Here is a 20,060-nt window from a genome sequence, read left to right as displayed (position 1 = left end):
AGAACTGAGGGAGAGTGCTCCCCCCCCTCTTGTCACGTGACCGTCCAGGCGGGAAAATTACGGCTCCGTGCGAGAGGGGAGGGGGAGCACTCTGTGTATTTGAGCTTTCTAGAAGCTGACAAGTCTGTCTCCGGCTGGCTCTGCGCACGCGCAGTCCCATGTGTGCCTGCACAGAAGACCACTCGATGAACAACAGTTACAGGTAAGTGCAACACTGTTTTTTCTGGCCATTTCAGGGGTTTTTCATTGAAGTCTGTAATGTTCCTAAAACTTTGCCATTTCAAAGTCAAGCGTTCTTTCCCAGTCCAGTCGCCTCCCAAGTTCTGTTCTGTCCATTAAGGGGGGGGGGAGTTATTCCTTTGAACCTGGTAAGAATGCTCCCATCCTTCCCTGATGGAAAATTACTAGCTTCCAAGTGCTTCCCTGAGGTTTACTGATTACCTGCAGGTTTTGGTGTCACAGGAAAAATTACTTTGTTCTGTGGGTGGCTGCATTAACATATGAATTATGATATTCCTTGCCTGGCAGTATGAAGGCTAAGTAGAGAAACTTCAGCTGCAGCCTTCTGCCTGTCTCTAAAGATGGGTTTCAATTATTCTCTCAACATCAACAGAGTGCAAATTAAAAAATTACCTGTGAAGTTTTAATTTTTACAGATGCCTTTGGGGCAAATTTCATTTTACCACAGGATGAACTGAGGGGGGGGGGAGTTGACTGTGTGCATGTGCTTCTGCGCCTGTAGACATGCATATGCCAGCAAGATCTAGAGTGGAAATGTTTTAAGCCATGACGGGGGGTGGTGGGGAGACCCTTCTTTTCCAGGATTTTGTTTTTGGGTAGGAAAATTGTAAAATGTAGGTAATATATGCAATATCTCCTTATCAAACTTAAAAAGACAAAGTATGCCTTAGCTCCCTAGTATATTGACCTGCTAAAATCAACTCTGGTGGTGTTGACTGCCACTGAGTTGGATTCTGCCAAGGTCATCCTCTGGCAGTAGGAGAAGTGCTTCTTGTGTACGTGGAACATATGAAGCTGCCTTATACTGAATCAGACCCTTGGTCCATCAAAGTCAGTACTGTCTACTCTGACAGGCAGCAGCTCTCTAGGGTCTCAGGCAGAGGTTTTTCACATCACTTACTTGCTTAGTCCGTTTAACTGGAGGTGCCGGGGATTGAACCTGGGACCTTCTGCATTGTCAAGCAGATGCTCTACCACTGAGCCACAGCCCCTCCCCAAAATACTCTGGTGGGATTTGCTATGTTGTCTGTTCATTGTTCTGAATGAAGTCAGACTGTGTTTCTTGAAAATATCTTCAGCCTATTCCTGGGTGAATGCAATGTACCACTACCCCTCCAGCAGCATAAACCCAATTCACAGTGATCACCACAGTTTTGTGCTAGAGGAATGCACCATATCAGGATCCATCCAGTTATCGTTGTTGACATCTAATTCTTTATCAATAGGCAACTTTATTTTAATTTTTGCTCTTTGTTTTTGATGCTGGGCTTGAGGGCTTCTTTCTGTTTGAAAATTGAATTTTTGTTATAGCCTCCAGCTTTGTGAGTGGCTTTCTGGTATGTTTCTCCAAGTGTTGACTGTCATCCTCCATGTTTTTGAAATACAACATGTAAGACTGGATATAGCAACTGAGAAAATAACAGCGGTGATGAACTGTCTGAAATTGTATAAGGAACTCGCTTGAATGCTTGAAAATCTCTTTTCTGATCCTGGCTAAGTCAGATGTTCAGAAACTTTTAAAAAATCCTGTTTTCTTTACCATCATATAGTAAGATTAATTTTCTGTGCTCTGTATTATGGAATAATACTGGTGACCTACTTTCATCCTTGCATGTGTCTTCAAAGGTGTTTTGCTACAGGAAACCAAAATAATTGGCAAAACTAGTTGTCTTAGTTGCTTGTACTGCTGAGACTGCAGTGCGCAATTTAATTTAAGGCATGTTGATGTTTTACATTTTCTAGCTAAAGCAACTTGTGTTTATCAGGGAAACAACTGCTGTGATGTTATTAGGCAGATGTTAATATATGGGCAGTTAGTATCCCAACTGATTCGGTTTAATAATTTGTCAAAATAAAACACCCTCCCTGTAACATTCTCATTCGTGTTAGCTGCGATAACTGCAATTTATTTTGAAAGCTACTGATGGCTGTATTGTAAGGCAGCTGCCTCACCTACACTCTGTTTCAGTGTGTGCCCCCCCTCAACCCTTGTGTTGGGGAACTTTACCCTTCATCTCTTTTACTACTCCATGATAGTACTGGGGGAGTATTGCTTGGCCTTGTGGCCCTCTTGTCCCCCATGCTGTTTAAGCCCCATGGAATGAGATGCCACCAATATGTGGATAACATGCATCTCTGTTTCTCCTTAACAACTCAGTTGGGTGAGCCCACGGAAGTCCTGAACAGATGCCTGGATGAGGACCAATAAACTGAATCTCAGTCCGTACAAGACTTGGGGACAAACTACACAAGTCTTCTTTAACAAGTCCGCTCCAGGTTCCCTGGGCCCTGCTTATTTTCCCTGCAGCAACACAGTAGCTTAAGGGAACGTTATTTTAAAAATCTGAAGGGCTCAACGCAGAAGTAGAGGAGGATGGGCTCCTGTCTCCCCAATGCCATTTTCTCAAATGGAAACAGCCTAGGGGTAGTTATTTGACCCACTTTGAAACTGCACGTGCAATATTCCTCCCTTCTTGCTATGGTTGTGATCTTAACCCCCCCTTGCGGATGTTTAAAATGATGTTCCCAGCAGCTGTTGTGTGGCTGTGAGGAAAGCAAGTTGAGCTTGGAGCCAATTCATTTAAAATGTCTCATGTAGTTTGGCCCTGATGTTCTTCCATTCAGTGACAGAGCCTGTTGAGGAGTCAGCCTGTCCTGGAAGGGGGCTGCACTCCACCTGAGTGATCATGTTTGTAAATGAGGGCGCTACTGGGTGTTGGCCTATGGCTGGAAGCTCAGGTCTCCTCTGTGGATATAATGTGATTTGGCCACAGTGATCCATGCTTTGTTCCAGCAATCCAGATTAAATTGTGTTTGTGTGTGTTAAGTTTCATCAAGTTGCTTCTGACTCATGGCAACCCTATGAATCAATGTCCTCCCAAACATCCTTTCATTAACAGCCTTGCTCAGGTCTTGCAAACTGAGGGCTGTGGCTTCTTTTATAGAGTCAATCCATCTCATGTTGGGTCTTCCTCTTTTCCTGCTGCCTTCGACCTTTCCTAGCATGATTGTCTTTTACTGTCCAGCTTTCACACCCATACACAGTAATAGGGAATACTATAGCATGAATTAAGTTGATCTAGGTTGCCAGTGACACATTTTTACACTTAAGAATCTTTTCTAGCGCCTTCATGGCTGCCCTTCCCAGTCTCAATCTCCTTCTGATTTCTTGGTTGCATTCTTCATTTTGGTTGATGATGGAGCCAAGGAATAGATACTCTTGCACAATTTCAATTTCCGCATTGTCATCCTTAAAGTTTTTTTTTTATCATCACCTTTATTAGGCATTTACATCAGTATACCATAAACAGAATTACGAAATCGATTAAAACAGATTACATTAAAAGGACATTACTTAGAAGTACGTACAAACTGCTTGCGAATCCTTTGTGCAGACAGGAGAAAACTAGCTACTTGTTGGGTAACGGTAGGGTTTCTATCAAATAAAAAGTACATCACTGACTGCTGATCTGAAAGACTCTGTTCACTAGGCAGTAAGGGTTTAATATAAGTATTCCTCAGCCTCATGTAAAGCTGGCAGTACAATAGCACGTGGGTTAAGTGTTCAGGATCCCCAGTTTTACATGGACAATACCTATCAATAAAAGGGATTCCTTTGTAATATGATACAACAGGAATGTAGGACAGTACTGTGCTTCAGCTGCCATTGTAACTGAGCCCCTCATGTGGGCCCTTGTTGCTGGGGGGGGGGGCTCAGCCCCCCGGCCAAGTTTGGGGGGTCTTGAGCCCCTCAGCCCCCCCCCATAGTTTACGCCTATAATTGTACCCTTAATTATATGAGGACTTGGAACCAAAAAACCTATTTTTTCATCATGTAAATCATGAACTTGCCTGGCAGTTAGAAACTTCCTTTAGGTATGTTAATCACTATGGATTTCTAACATCTTCTTGAGCCCAGAAAAGAAGAAAGCAGTGTATTGAAAAAGATGGTCTAATTGTTAATACTCAGTTTTTTATTCTTCACTCCTTGTTTTTTTGCTGTAAAAGTGGGATTGTAAAAGACAAACATTTGCCTCCAGATTGTTTCCTGATTTGAAAAAAAACAAAACAAAAACACTAAACCCAGCCCCAAACCCAAAAATCATTGAAGGCAATTCAGTGGCAAGTTAGTAAATGCTTGTGTTGAAAGCTTGTTCATTTGTTTAAAAATAACAGCAGCTATTATTATGTAACCGTTGCCCTCAGTAGGGAGTACCACGCATTGTCAATCACTTGTTCCAGGAATATTCATCGGTTTTAAGAATTCTTTTTTTAAAAGGAAAGGTTTTTCATACAAAGAAAACTGTAGAAGCATTCAGAATGGAAAACAAATGACTAAGAGATCTCAGTAAGGATGTGTTGATAGGACCCTTTCCCCTCTGCATATCCCTTAATATAACAATGCCTACACACATGCTGGAGTATACATCTATTCCTAATCAGGGTCTCTGTCCAAATTAACAAATATATACAGGCTCAATTCCTAAGAACATAAGCCATGCTGGATCAGACCAAGGCCCATCAAGTCCACAGTCTGTTCACACAGTGGCCGACCAGGTGCCTCTAGAAAGTCCACAAACAAGATGACTGCAGCAACATCCTACTGCAGCAGCATTCCACAGCACCTAATATAATAGGCATACTCCTCTGATACTAAAGAGAATAGGTATGCATCATGACTAGTATTCATTTTGACTAGTAGCCATGGATAGCCCTATCCCCTCCCCTCTTAAAGCCTTCCAAGTTGGCAGCCACCAGCACATCCTGGGGCAGGGAGTTCCACAATTTAACTATCCCTCTTCAAGGTAAAATTATCAATTTCCTCATTTTAATCAATGCAGATGCAGCTTGCAGTTTAGCCCAACAACAAAATTCCCCAGCTTCCAAGTAGCTGATTGTATACCTTACTCTGTAAAGAAAAGAGGATGTAAAGGAAAGGCTGGGCAGGAGAAAGGAAGAAGTAGAGCACCAGCTTTGGCATCTCCCTGTGAGTCAGATATAGATCTATCAAAGACTTCTAGGAATTCCCAGTCTACCTTTGGCAAGGCCTCTAGAGTATCCCTTTGCCTGTGTCCTTTCTCATAGTTGTCCTCTAGCATGTCCCCACTACTGCCAGTCAGCTGCCGTAAAAGCAGAGTGTGTCATTAGCAAAAGTAGAATGATCAGCAAAGAGGAAGAGGAGGAGGAGCTGGTTTTTATACCACACTTTTCCTTTAAGGAGTCTCAAAGCTGCTTACAATTGCCTTCCCTTCTCCACAACAGACACCTTGTGAGGTTGGTGGGGCTGAGAGAGAGCAGAGAGAGCTGTTTTCAAGAGAGACTAGCTCAAGGTCACCCAGCAGGCTTCATGTGTAGGAGTGGAGAAACCAACCCTGTTCTTCAGATTAGAGTCCACCACTCTTAACTGCTACACCATGCTGGCGGTAGCTATTAATGATTTTCCTTTTAAAGGTAAAGACTGACTTTTTAATTTTATAGATAAAATGCTTAAAGGAAAGGGAGCCCCAGTGTGGTGTCATAGTGAGAATACTGGATTAGGACTGAAGGGAGCTGGATTCAAATTTCCATTTAGTGATGAAGCACCTTGGGTGACCTTGAGCCAGTTGCGCACGTTCAGCCTTTTACATACAGGGATGTTGTGAGGATAAAACTGGAGGAGGAGAGAAAGATGTACACCATCCTGAGATCTTTAGAGGACAGGTAGGATAAAAATATGATGCAAATAAGCCTGCAAACTCGATGATATGAAAACAAGGTATAGAGCCATGTAAATTTAAAAGCTGAAATGCAACTTTATTTAAAACATTTATAATCCCTCTCAATAAAGTTCTCCTAATAGCTCACCTAATTTCCATAAAAATACAATAAAACAAATCAACAGTAATGAAATGTTGTCAATACTAAAAATACAGAGAACTCACTGACAGCAGAGTACTAGTAACTATAGCAACGGTGAAGATGATGAGAACATAAAAAAACCCAATTGCCTCAAAGGCCTGGGGAAATAAAAATATCTTCGTGTGGTACCTGAAGACCAGATGCAGGTGAGGGGATGTAGGAAGGGAGCTGCTAATCTCACCTCAGAAAATGGGGGCCCACAGAACAGAGCTTCTAAAGATCTCAGTGGCACTATAATAGTGCCTTCTCACCATTAATGTAATGTTCAGGGTCCTCTACTTCCAACTTGTGGCGACCCTATGAATTAATGATTTCCAAAATGTCCCATCATTAGACATGCCCAAATCAATGTCACGTGCCAGTATAAATTATAGAGCCCTTTTCGTTGATTCAGAACTTGTAGTTAGCAAGGCAAGAGAGCAATAAACTGGTTGGAAAAAGCGGGAAGGCTTTTCTGTCTCTGGCCATTTATGCACAGGAGGTTTTACCTTGGATTTGCCGCTCTGTAGATGCACATTTTCCCCATCCAAATTCTCAAAACTCATCAATAAGTCCCCATGCAGAGTTTTGAGAATCCGGATGGGGAAAATGTGCATCTGGAGAGCGGCAAATCCAAGGCAAAACCTCCCGTGCATCAACGGCCAGAGACAGAAAAGCCTTCCCGCTTTTTCCAAACACACACACGGCCCCCCGCCTCCTCCCCCCTCAGCAGAGAGGTGGGGGGGGGGCACGCGCGCACAGAACAGCCCAAAGCGCACGGGGCACCGGGAGGCCCTTCCCTTCCCGCGGAGGCTCGGCGTCCTGCCCCGCTGACAGCTGCCCCCTCCCAGCCTCTTTCTGTCTCCCTCCGTCCTTTTCTTTCCCTACTTTTCTTTCTTTTTCTCCCTTGCTCCATTTCTTTCTCTCTCTCTCTCTCCCTCCCTCCCTCCCTCCCTCCCTCCCTCTGGTGGCTTCTCCGGCACCCTCGGGTGGAGGGGCGTGCAGTCCTATTCCACCTTTGAACTGCCCACAAGCCACCCTCCAAATACCTTTCCATTTGTCTTGATATGTAGAGAGAAAACAGTAAGGAACTAGGGTTGCCAATCTCCAGGTACTGTTGGAGAAGGCAGCACGTGGCTCAATAGTAAAACTAAAGTAAACCCAAATTGGGTTTACTTTAGTTTTACTATTGAGCCACGTGCTGCCTTCTCCAACAGTCTCCACTAGTTCCACCATAGGTTATCCTCTTTGTTTCTAATCTCCAGGTGCTAGCTGGAGATCTCCAGCCAATAGAGATCAGTTCCCCTGGATAAAATGGCCACTTTGGCAATTGGACTCTATGGCACTGAAGTCCCTCCCCAAACCCCGTCCTCCTCAGGCGCCACCCAAAAAACCTCCCACTCATGGCGAAGAGGAACTTGGCAACCCTAGCCCCCCCCCCCCCGCGGGGAGATCAATGGCCCCCAATGATGTTATAAATATGCAAATAGCCCTTGGCAGGAAAAAGGTTCCCCACCCCTGGGATAGAATATCGTGTGCTGTGAAGATGTCCTTTGCAGTAGTTTTGGAAGCAAGTATAGTCTAAAGTAGCAGTTCTCTTGCAGCTTGGCGTTAAGTTGCTCTAGTGAATTTGCAACCTTGTGTAACTGAAAAGGCCAGTCGGTTTGCATGAATCACCCGTAGTTGGTGAAAATCAGAAGCAGTTTTGGGATGTTCTTCTCTTCGTCCTTCTCAGGCCTCTTTTTTATTGTAAACATTAATGTGGAAGTCCAAATATGTTATCCGTGAGGCACTTGCTGGATTTGCAGCAAGGACTATTGTTAATGCATTGCAGTATGTGTGTGTGTGTGTAAAGTGCCGACTTATGGCGACCCCTTTTGGGTCTCATTGCAATGAGAGTTCATGAATTAAAAGATTGGAAGAACAACATAAAAACAAGTAAAAAAAAGCATTTTAAAAGAGAGTTCATGAACTTTGTTGCATAAGTAGGGGCAAATGTAGACTTCTCCAGGTGTAACTGAAGGCTGGATCCGAAAGAACTGTAAGTGGAACAAACTACGGAGGAACTTGCATAAAAGTAAAAATAGGATTCCTGCCAATTTCCCATTGTGGCTGCAGCTTCCTCTCCCCACCCCCACCCCCGCCACTGACTGCATCCCATATAATTCCTAAAAGTCCTTGGCACTGGGAGCAGCTTTTCAGTGGGGCATTGGGGACTGCTGTGGTAAACAAGATGACAAAAATCCTTTATTTTCCCTGAGCAGCTTTTCTGTGTTTCACTTTTCTTCTCTTCCATTGTTGCATCACCTCCCTCCCCCCACTCCCCGCCAAGGTATAAGATTCACCAAAGCATTTTAATTTGGCAATTAAAATTGCTATTTTGGAGCTATGCTAGTTCCTAAGAGGATATTTCATAGTGAATGGCCTTAGTCCTCAGATTGCATTCAGGCATCATGGTGTGAACCATGGGTAGTTTAAACCACAGTTTGTTCACCAAACATTGGTTAGTGTGGCAGATCACAGAAATGAATCCGAGTTTGCTTTGAAAGTCCAAGTTTGTCTGTGGCTTTGTCTCCTTTTCTCCTGGTAAATGGACTCCCTGACTGGTATCCCAGCTGCCCTTATGGTGCACGTCTCTTTGCAAAGTGTCATCACATCAAGGATGTCTAGCTGCTGTATGAGTGGTCAATGGGCAGGAAATGGACAAGGGAGCACACAGAAAGCCAAGCTTCCTTGGACATCTTTGGACTGCTCATTGCTAAGTTGGTTGTCAGCTACTTTCCACTCCACCCCCCCCCCCGTACTCTTCTACAAATAAAAGAAAAGCTAGCTTACAAACCTCTATATTTCCTTGGATAATAAAAAGGGAGAGGCATATGTATGTATCATTGAGCCTTGCAAGTTTGTGAAGGGAGGACGCCACGTATATAAAATTAATCCTACTGATTCTGTCGAAAAAGTGCAGTATAGAAGATGACATTCATCACTTAGCAAATATTTATTTATGTATTTAAAATATATTTATTTCCTGCCTTTCTACAGTGCCTGGGATGCGGCTTGCAAAATATAAGCATGCACAACAAAACGGGCAAATTAAAATACATCAAGTTAAAACTGCAACATTGTCACTACCAGCTGCCAGGGACATTCATTAGTTATTTCTGTGAAAGGCACGTAGAAGTAATCCTCCTTTGCACCTCTTACAGAAGGAAGAGAGCATAGGAGCTTTCCATACCATATCTGGCAGGCTGTTCCGAAGTGTGGGTGCAGCCGCTGAAAGACAGTGCGCTTGGGCTGTAGCTCAAGAGAGCCAATGTAGTGTAGTGGTTAAGAGCAGTGGTTTGGAGCAGTGGTCTCTGATCTGGAGAACTGGGTTTGATTCCCCACTCCTCCACATGAGCGGCGGAAGCTTATCTGGTGAACTGAATTTGTTTCCACTCTCCTTCATATGAAGCCAGCTGGGCGACCTTGGGCTAGTCACATTCTCTCAGTCCTGCCTACCTCACAGGGTGTCTGTTGTGAGGAGGGGAAGGGAAGGTGATTGCAAGCCAGTTTGATTCTCCCTTAAGTGGTAGAGAAAGTCGGCATGTAAAAACCAACTCTTCTTCCTTCCAAACAGAGGGAGACTGTTGCAAGGGCAGCTTCTGACCGCCTTGGTTGTTGCACAGGACCATCTATAGAAGTTTGTCATCCCGTTCAGCATTTCAGTTGTCTTTCTCCCTGCTTGACAGGAGGCTTCTTCTCTAGGGGAGCAAAGGGGGAGCCCATCTTGTTCATATCTTGGTTTTGCTTTTACGAACAAAAATCTCACCCCAAGTGGCTATTACTGTGCGTTCTTTTGAAGGCCGCTCCTTGACTTGACTATCACTTTGGAGGCAAAAGGAGATGTAGGGTCTCTGCCAAGGAGATTCATTTGGGTTTAGTGAGGCAGAAAAAAGGGGGCAAGTGCTGAGGTTTTGTTGGCAACCAAAGAGTTAACTGTCATTTTAGATCAAGTTTTTTACTCAGCCGGTAGGGAAGGTTATAAATAGCTTTTCTTCTGAGAGATTGCATTGGGCTAGCCAGATGGTTTTGATTACATATGCCACATGATATTTGAATGTAATAATTTTAAGCAACCAGATAAGAAAGGAGATGAGTAAAGAGTGAGCATGTGCCCCCTCTCTTTTCAGTTCCATACTGATATTTTCAATGCTTGTCATCAGTATGGAGCAGTTAACAGTGCAAGAAGTGATAGTCTGTGCAAAATTATGAACAAATATTGCATATTGTCATGTAAGAAAGGGAGAATTGCTGAGAGCCTCTCAAAACGCATATCTTTGTTCTGCTGCTGTTAGATGAAATATATATTATTTGATTCAAACACAATTTAAGTTTATGGGCAACCCAATTCAACTGGAAGAATCTTCGTACAGTTTAGGAATTCTTTATTAGTCCAACATTCCTCAAAGCAGTCATTTTGGTCTTTGTCTACTGGTAACATCTCAGAAGCACCTTTGGAAAAATAATGCTCCACCTAGATGTCAAAATTATATCCAAGTAGAGGCAGGAATAGAAATAGTCTAACAACAATAGGTATTTAAAGCAGGGAAAAAAACCCCAAACAATTTATTTGTTTATTTATTTAATTCAATTTTTATCCTACCCATTCCCGGCCAATTGATTGACAAGCTTAGCTTTGTAATATTAAATGGCAACTTTGATGGAGATAAACATGGAGAATTCGCTTATTGCAGATCCAGTGTCAATTTTGGGGGTGTGCTCAGAGCTGTCAAACATCTACCGCCCAACCGACCCTGACCCAGGAGCACCACCCCAAAACCCTAAGATAACCCGGGCATGCAGTAAGATACTGACGACACTAGCTGGATGGAAATGGCTACAACTTTTATTTGGTTACAACGACAAGGCGTTGGCATGGCATAGGGGTGTGATCCATTGCCATAAGCCAACGACATGTTGGCTGATGCGCTGTCCTCCCAGTCAGTGTCCTGGAACAGCTGCCTCTGGGGTGGGGTGGGGGAGGGATGCTGGCAGCTTTTGTTTTTTTATCCCTTTAGTTTTGGTGAGATTTAAACCCCACATTTTTTTACAGTTTCAGATTTTTCTGAAGAAAAACCTGTTGGAGGTCAGTCTGCCCCCTATCTGCGAATTTAAGCATCTGCAGGCAGGTGTCAGACTTGGGAATTAGATATACAGTTGAGAGGAAGGCTTTGGTTGATGAAGAACATTTAGTGTATGTGTGGTAAAATGCATGATGCTTCCATAATTGGTTCTATCATTTGCTTGGATTAAGAAGTTCGTGTAGATGTATTGTCAGGCAGGACTTGTTAATATCACTGGTGCTACAAAAATAGTGCTTGTGTGGGAGAGCTTTTAAGCTGAAGGCTCTTGTTAAATTTTCAGAATGGTGGGGGTGTTTTGATATTGCCATTGTTACCCACCATACATCTGTCCAGTTTTTCTAGTCTCGTATAGGCTCTAGTCATAGTGGCTTTGCTGGCTTTTGGTGTGTTCCAAAAAAAAGCTGAATTCCTGGTCAGTCTCTTAATACGTACGGCTGTTGTGGGTGCCTGTTGGTTCATCTGTCAGTTATTGGGATGTTTATCATCCACCTTCCCGTACTAGGCCCGAAGTTGTGACTGGATCCAAGTAACTGCAGACAAGTGCCACAATGCAGAGAGCCCTTGAGGTGCATCTAAACAAACTCTTGACTTTCCTTTGAATAGCAGACCCCCACGCTGTATGACGAATGCCTCTTGAAATCCTTTTTAAGTTTCACAACTGCTCTTCTGAGTTTCAAACGCAGTCTACTTATACTTTAGGCAGATGCAGTTAAACAAAGGCAAGTCTGAAGATTCATAGGTAAAAGGTAAAGGTCCCCTGTGCATCACCGGGTCATTCCTGACCCATGAGGTGACGTCTCATCCCGACGTTTACTAGGCAGACTTTGTTTGCGGGGTGGTTTGCCAGTGCCTTCTCCAGTCATCTTCCCTTTACCCCCAACAAGCTGGATACTCATTTGACCGACCTTGGAAGGATGGAAGGCTGAGTCAACCTTGAGCCGGCTACCTGAAACCAACTTCCGTTGGGATCGAACTCAGGTCGTGAGCAGAGCTTGGACTTCAGTACTGCAGCATACCACTCTGCACCACGGGGCTCTTGTTGAAAATTCATAGAGCCATCTGAATTATGACCATGTAGTTTGTCTCTTTCTTTCACCTTTTTATCCTGCCTTTCCTCCCCGCAGGCCTTGTTCTGCGGTCTTCTGTTTTATCCTCACAATAGCCCTGTGAAGTAGGCTAAGCTGTGTGACTGGCTCAGGTGTTGCTCAATAAGCTTCATGGTTGAGCAGACATCTGAACCCAGGTCTCCCTAATCCTAGTCTTACTGCATCTGCATGGGCTTTAATTTAATTGTTCACTAATCTAACCAAATTTATCTTTTTTTTTAATTCCAGGCATATTCAGTATATGATGAAGAAAATGGTTACTGTCAGGGTCATTCCTTTCTTGTTGCTGTTCTTCTGCTTCATGTGAGTATCACAAAATGAATCTTCAATCGAAGTGAACCACACTGTTCTCTTGATCCCTCATGTGAAGATAAATATAGCTTGCATTCTTCCTTTCGCTGTTTGGAGCAACCTTCTCCCATTTAAGTGTGCAGCTCCCATCAGGATAGTCTTTTAGTTGGAGGTAAAGATGTAAGAGGCCAGAAAAAAACTGGGAACATAAGATCCGCCCTCTTCTCCCATGGAAAAAACTGGAAATGTTGAAGAACTTTTACAAATACTCCAATAAAATGTTTTCTCTTTTGGAAGGAACGAAATATTGTTTAGGCCAAGAGTTTAATTACTCAAAAGGCTTTCTCAGAATTGTGTATATTGTTTGAAAGGCTGCTCTAAGCTTTGGATTTGGTATATTGGTTAAATAAGAAGGTCTAAGATGGTCAGTTTTGAAAAGGTTAACCCAAGGAGCAGTTCCCAATTTCAGAATGTGGCTTTTGTCCATCAGGGCATCGAATTTGTAGACCCAGTCTTTAAGTTGGGAATAAGCTGCTGATAGCCCTAAAAGGTCATCTGGAATTGAATACTGAAATAATATCTTATTTAAGAAGTTAAAGCGTGGTGGATCTTTTGTTAACATGATGTTAAATGATTTACTGCTAAACGATTTTGCTCTAGCTGTTCTGGTTTCCCCCCCCCCCATAATTTTAATACCCCTTGGTATATGTTTGCCCTGAGGGAAGACCTGTTTTGGCCCTCATCAGGGCCATGATGTATGAATGCAGCTGCCTGGGTGGGTCATAGTTTGTTTACTCCCTGAAACCATGGAGCCAGAGTGTTGTTTTTTTTTAAAAACGGTATTCTAACTGAACTCTTTGCAATGATGGAGGACAGAGCCACATTTGTGAGCATGGCAACAAGCCATATCTGTTCATGTCTCATAACTAAAGCTTTTGTGGCGCATTGTGTGCGTAGAACAGGTCCTTGGTACTCCCAGAATCATTGCGTGCAGGTGTTGAGCACAGATGTGGAAAGTGGCTTGGGGGCTTGTACTCCTTATTAGAACTCCTCCCAAGTCCAGAACTCCAGATAACATTGTCCTAATATGTAGAAGAGAGGTTTGTTATTACTGTTCTTTGGGCTCTGGTTTTTAACTAGAATGTTTCTAGATCACAAAGACAGCATTAGAATTCCTGTTTGAGTCTTCATGGGAGAGTGGAAAACATATGATCTTTATCAGCAAGCCAGCTGAATTGCATTCAGCACAAACAACAGAACTATATTATAAATGAAATGATGGGTGCCTGGTCTGTATGGACTGTGGTAGCAGAACGTGCTTTGCAAGAAAAATTGGCATACATGGGGAATCCAAGTACAGTATTTGACTATGGTTATTATTACATTCCTACTGCATATATTCTGTCATACACAAGGAATTCTAGGGCTAAGACATAAACCTTGGGTGGGGACCCCACTAAGTTAATTAATGGTCTCCCTGCAGATGCCTGAAGAACAAGCGTTTTGTGTATTGGTGAAGATCATGTATGACTATGGCCTGCGGGATCTATACAAAAACAACTTAGAAGATCTTCGATGCAAATTTTACCAGCTGGAGAAGCTTATGCAGGTAGGACCAGGGTCAAGAATTTATCATTACATTATAAAAATGTGCATGCATGTGCATTGTGGAATCTCACCTTTTGTCGCTCTCTTAATATGCATAGCTGTCTAATGTATTTATTGAATGTGCTTGTAAAAACATCAGTTGGTGACTGTGTTGGTATCATCCCATTTGTTTCATTAAGTGATACAAAATCTACTTAAATTTTTAACCAAAATACTTTGTTTTTTTCCTCTCTAAAGAAGAAAGTGTACACCTTTAAGGTTATTTGGTTTGTGTTGGTGTAAATCAGGGGTCCCCAACCTTTTTGAGCCTGCGGGTACTGCTGGAAGTCTGAAAAAGGGCAGTGGTCACAGTCACAAAATGGCTGCCACAAGAGATGGAACCAGTCCAAAATGGTTACCACAGGAAGCACATCCAACCACAAAATGTCAAGGAGTGAGGTTATATATAACTCTGATAGTACCTCTTCAACATTTCAGTCAGAAGCTCTGATAACAGCATGTTTTTTATTCTGCGCAGTCTCTCAGAAGCCCTGCTGGGCAAAAGCCCCACCTTGTGACTCCTCCATGTACGGGATGCCATTATAGGCATAGGGGCTTGAGACAGACTTAAGAGAAAGGCACTGCTCCACAGAAAATTGTTGCCTCTCAGGGAAGGGTGGGAGCCATTTTGTGTGCTTGTCAGAGGCAGGAAGGAATTGGCTGCTGTGCATTTTGCCATGGTCCAGGGAGTGCCTGGCTGGACAGTGGGGCTGACTAATCTCCATTGTCTCACCTTAAGATGATTCAATCAGCACCCTAAGCAGACCATTAGTTACACTGCCTACACCCATCCTAACAATCGTTCAGTACTCAGGAGAATACTTCAAGCATTCTGTTGCCCAGAAATCTCATCAAAGATTCATACCTGCAACAATTACAGCAATCAAACAATATCCTAGAGAATCATAGAATCACTTATCTCCTCAAACCAACACCTACTGATCATTCCTTCCTGTAGGAGGGATTGTTAGGTTGGCCACTAACCAAATCAAGAGCAGTTTTGTCCTACTTTGTGGATTAGCCTTCCTGAAGATGTTGGAAAGGCTCGTGTGCTGTTGAGAAGTCACAAACCATGTAAGGAGTGTGTATGAGGGGGTGGTATTCAAGAGGGCCATTGGTAACAACACCTAAATATTTCTGAGGTGTGATGTCATTTTATCAATGTGTTACTATGTTTACAGGCTTCCCTAGATAGAAATACTTTTTAAACACATCAGAGGACAGAAGTTTTATTGACGTCCCCCCACCCCACCCCGTTGCACCTCTCCTTTAGGAGCAGCTGCCTGATCTGTATAGCCATTTCTTGGAGCTGAACTTGGAAGCTCATATGTATGCATCGCAGTGGTTTCTCACCCTTTTCACCGCCAAGTTCCCCCTCTGCATGGTCTTCCACATAATTGATTTACTCCTCTGTGAGGTAAGATAAAACCATCTTCTCTCAGAAAAGTCTAGCTTTGCATGAATTGTGCTGCTTTTCTTTGGCTTGTTTTTACTCTGTTGGACAGGAAGAAAGACCACTTCCCCTGTTAGATAGGAATGCTCCTACGCATTGTTCTGTTGTCTAAAAATAACATGGGTATCTCTGCCATCTCCCTGATTTTCTTTGAAAGATATTTATTTAGATATAAGACATATATATGTGTAAACCCTTTCCAAATTGTTGCTTATATTAGGAATGATTTGTAGGATCCCATACAGTGACTAGATGTCATCTCACCACTATAAAACTTATTCGACAGATAGTAGGTAACAGTTGATGTTTTAATAAGGTGAAATACTAGACTTTAAATTAGTTTGCTTCATACTCTTTTGCTCACCGAAAAGATAATTTGGCAGTGCAGTCCATTGACTTGAATGGACTTAGATGTAACTGCTTAAGATTGCATTCATAGTATCTCAAATAAATTTTAGTTGAGAATTGCAGTTTCATCTATTGGTTATCTTGATTATTCCTGTTTGCCCTGGAGCTTCCCAAGCTCCTGCTTGTGTGCCAGCATGGTGTATGGGTTAATATGATGCACTAGGATCTGGCAGACCTAGGTTCAAATCCCTACTCTGCTATGGAAGCTCATTGGGTGACCTTGGACTAGTTATACTCTCTCAGCCCTAAACTACCGCATAGGATGGTAGTTGGAGAATTAAAATGAAAGTGGGTGGATGATGATTTTAATGCTACAGCAGTGCTGGTTATCTGATTTTTCCTATTTATTCTGCTTTGTCAGAACTGCATATGTAACTTCTATGCAGCAGCTTTCACTTCTATAATTGTGATCGGTACTGATTGACTTTTACGTGTATTCAAAGTTTATCTCCTGTCTGGGTATTTTGAATGGCTTACTTGCAGGTCTTTATCTTGACAATTTAGTTGGGTAGATGTCTACAATTTTTCAGCCCATATGCAGTACCATCTGCTGCTTTTAAAATACTGCGTACCGATAGGTACTTACAAGGTTATATGTAAGAATGCAGATTCATAAATTGATTTAGAAAATATGACACATTGGGGAATAGCATTTTATATTAAGAATCCTGAGATGATGGATTTTTAAAAAGCATTGATGAAGCATATGCTTCTTTTGTATGAGAGGATACTGCCACACTTAGGATGCTACATGCTTTTATGCTGAAAATGTAAGCTCACTGGTGACTGTAGCCATGTTTAAACGTAAGATGTTTAAAGTGGAGGCCTCAGTACTGAATTCTGCTTGGTTCTGTGACTTTGATCTACTTACCAAGTACATTGAAAAGTAAATGCATGACCCCCATATGCTGTAAATACCTTTTGAAAATTTGGTAAGCATCGTTCTTTAGTGGGTATTCCTGTGATAATGCTGATCACTTATAGAGATGAACAGAATGGTAATGTTCTAAAATTAGTGTCCCAAGCTGCAAAATTGAAGCTAGAATGGCCATCTGACCTCAGGATATATGCATTGAGACTTTTGGGGCATCCTGCACTTCAGTAACGTAAGTTACTGATGTAATTGACTTGCACAATGCATCAGAAATCTCCCAGAAGCGTCCCCATGCCTTCCTACACCTTAACCTGCATATGCTTATGATGATCATTATGATGAATCATGCAGATCAGTGATCACTATTGGTCAGCTATAGAGTGGAGACCTCTACCCGTGCGTGTCCTCACTCATGTAGAACTCTTTTTTAAAATTTTATTTTAACAAGACACCACAAACAAACATAAACACATTAAATCATATACACAATATAACACTTGAAACGTGCCATTCAAAATTACCATTCGATTGCCAACTTATTTGAATTACATTTCTTTTTGTTCTCCACATATTCTTCCATATCTGTTAATACATTTGTAACTTCAATTCAATTCAAAAACCTTTATTGGCATATAAGATCGTTCCAGGTATTCCAGAATTAGTCAAAATAGCAAAGCAGACATTTGTAACTTGCTTATTAAACATATTTAACCTAAACCTTTCTCCTTCTCTCAGTTTAATTCAGTTCTATTCCAAATTTCTAGCTCTATAATTTTTAAAATTTCAGTTTTTCTCAAAATTGTGAGATTGATCTATTATGTATAAACGATGTCAATTTTTCCATAGCTGTATACTCTGTTAATTTATTAATCTATTCATCTAATCGAGGTATTTCTGCTTATGTAGAACTCTTCCACACATAAGCTTACCAAAAGTAGTCTTCTCAGACCACTTCACACGTGACATTTTTAGGAGTATGTTCTTTGATTTAGTGCCTGTCTTAGTTTTACTGTTTTTAGTTGCATTTTCAAAGAAGAAAGAAGTTGTTTTCAGTTGCAAAATGCAAAACCAAGAACACAATCCATGTAATACCCTTTATTAGGAGGACCAACTAAAACAGTATGTGAGCTTTCAAGTCAACCAGAACTTTTCATCATACTGGATGTTAAAAAAACCAACACACAAACAGGGGTGAGGGGGAAGCAGATGTCAGTCTAAAAAGTGTAACAAAATAAGCAAATAGACTATATATAACCTTATTTATATGAATAGCCTAAGAGTCTGGTTTCAATTTTTGGGTTTCCTGATCAGCTTCAAAAGGAGACGCAGTGTTTTACATGAATTCTTATTTACTGTTATATGAATAATTACTTATCTCCCCCCCCCCCCGCCGCCACCCAATTTGTTAAGATTTCCTTTTTGTAATTGGCAAATCTAAGAATGTGAGAACTCTCATGTAATACAAATATAATAAGATATATATACCCTTAACATTATTCTCCTCTCTTCAGTTTTATCCTTTGGTCTTTATTAGTACAGTCCACGACCAGTAGGTACATAAAGGAAACATTAAATACAGAAAGAATAAAATTCATATACAAATGATCTTTATAGTCACAGGATAGTCCTAATAGACACCAGCTAAAAACTGCACAAGTTTTATCCTTATGACAACAGCCCAATGAGATAGATTAGACTCAGGGAGACAGACTGGCTCAGGGGTTTCCCAGCAAGCTTCCATGATGGAGTGAGGGACCTGGACCCGGGTCTTTCAGTTCCTCGTCTTTAACAATTGTTCCAAACGTTAACAGTTGTTCCAAGCTGTCTCAATTTTTTTGAACTTGAACATTTTTTATGGCTGAATTTACCAAATTTACTGTTTGTTTTGAGACCAAAAACCACGTACTTATGTGTTGTTAGCTGTACATACTTGTTTTTCATGTCCCTAGAGTCAGTATACAAATTAATATTATAAGTTTTGCTGTTGTATCTCAGAGTTCCTTTGATCATATATGAACCAGAATCAGTTTGGGAGAACAAAGCTTTCTACAGGCAAACTATTGATTTTTCCCTTTGTATATTATGTAACTGTTTCTTTTTCACATTCCTAGTCTGATCTTTGTACAATTTTCATTTAACAGCATTGAACCACTGCTGTTCTGAGTGGTTAACTTCAATTTGACAATTGACACATGTACCTGTTTTCCCGAATAGTATTTAATAATTGCATTTTACCTTCCCTAAGACTCATCTTTTCCATGATTCCTTTGGCTTAGTTTCTTAAATACAGAGAGAGATAAGAATTAGGTTTGTGTAACTATATTTGCTCACATTCATTTCTTCTTATCTTCCTGTCTCTTTCTCTTCCCTCCCTTTGTTGTCTTTCCTGCTGTTGATTTCAGTTTGTACGGTTTTACAGAATTTGAGATTGTACAATTCCACTGTCTATTGTTTGCTTATGAAAGTCTGTAAAGTGTCACAAACACTCTTGGGTACAGGATAAGTTAATAGGTATCTGTGTATTTGAGTGCCTTTATTCTCAATAGTGTTGCTTTGTTTTTCACACTTTCTCTTCTCCCTGTGCACATGGTTTCCTTACTTCATTTCCTGGTTTTTCGCCAACAGTAGTTTACCGTATCTGAATTGTCAAACTTTGCTTCCAAACTACAGTTTACAAATGCACTTCAAACTCTGTTTTCAATTCATGATTTGGAGGTGAGGTTATAACCATAGTTTACCAGTTTGGTTGTTAGAGCAAACTCTGGTAAGTGAAAACCGAAGACATGGAGGAGGGAATCTACATGTGCAAGAGAGAGGAAGTGGAGGAGTGCAAGCTCAGTGGGGTGTGTATGCATGCCCCCATCACCCCATCTGATGTTATATTGTTTACTATCTTATAAATAAGACTTGTTTACACGTAGCATTTCATAAAGTGGTTACTGTTGTCTTGTGGATCTGTAAATGGGTATTTGACTTTAATTATTGCTACAATTCTGACATCTAGTGGATGAAATGCAGTTTGCTTACAATGTTTATGA

The 20,060-nt window shown here is 41.6% G+C and overlaps 1 protein-coding gene across 1 annotated transcript in view; it reads left to right on the top strand.

Moving 5' to 3' along the window:
• Nucleotides 1-20,060, top strand: part of RABGAP1L (RAB GTPase activating protein 1 like) — a 196,453-nt gene that overhangs the window by 103,774 nt on the left and 72,619 nt on the right. Inside the window, exons 14-16 of the mRNA XM_056867417.1 lie at nucleotides 12,578-12,652; nucleotides 14,124-14,249; nucleotides 15,561-15,704. Of these exons, the coding sequence (XP_056723395.1) occupies nucleotides 12,578-12,652; nucleotides 14,124-14,249; nucleotides 15,561-15,704 (345 nt within the window). The remainder of the gene's footprint in view (nucleotides 1-12,577; nucleotides 12,653-14,123; nucleotides 14,250-15,560; nucleotides 15,705-20,060) is intronic.

This window comes from Euleptes europaea, chromosome 2 (genome assembly GCF_029931775.1).
Source record: "Euleptes europaea isolate rEulEur1 chromosome 2, rEulEur1.hap1, whole genome shotgun sequence".
Taxonomy (NCBI): Eukaryota; Metazoa; Chordata; class Lepidosauria; order Squamata; family Sphaerodactylidae; genus Euleptes; species Euleptes europaea.
Note: the sequence above shows the minus strand (reverse complement) of the source record. Positions and strands in the feature narration are given on the sequence as shown.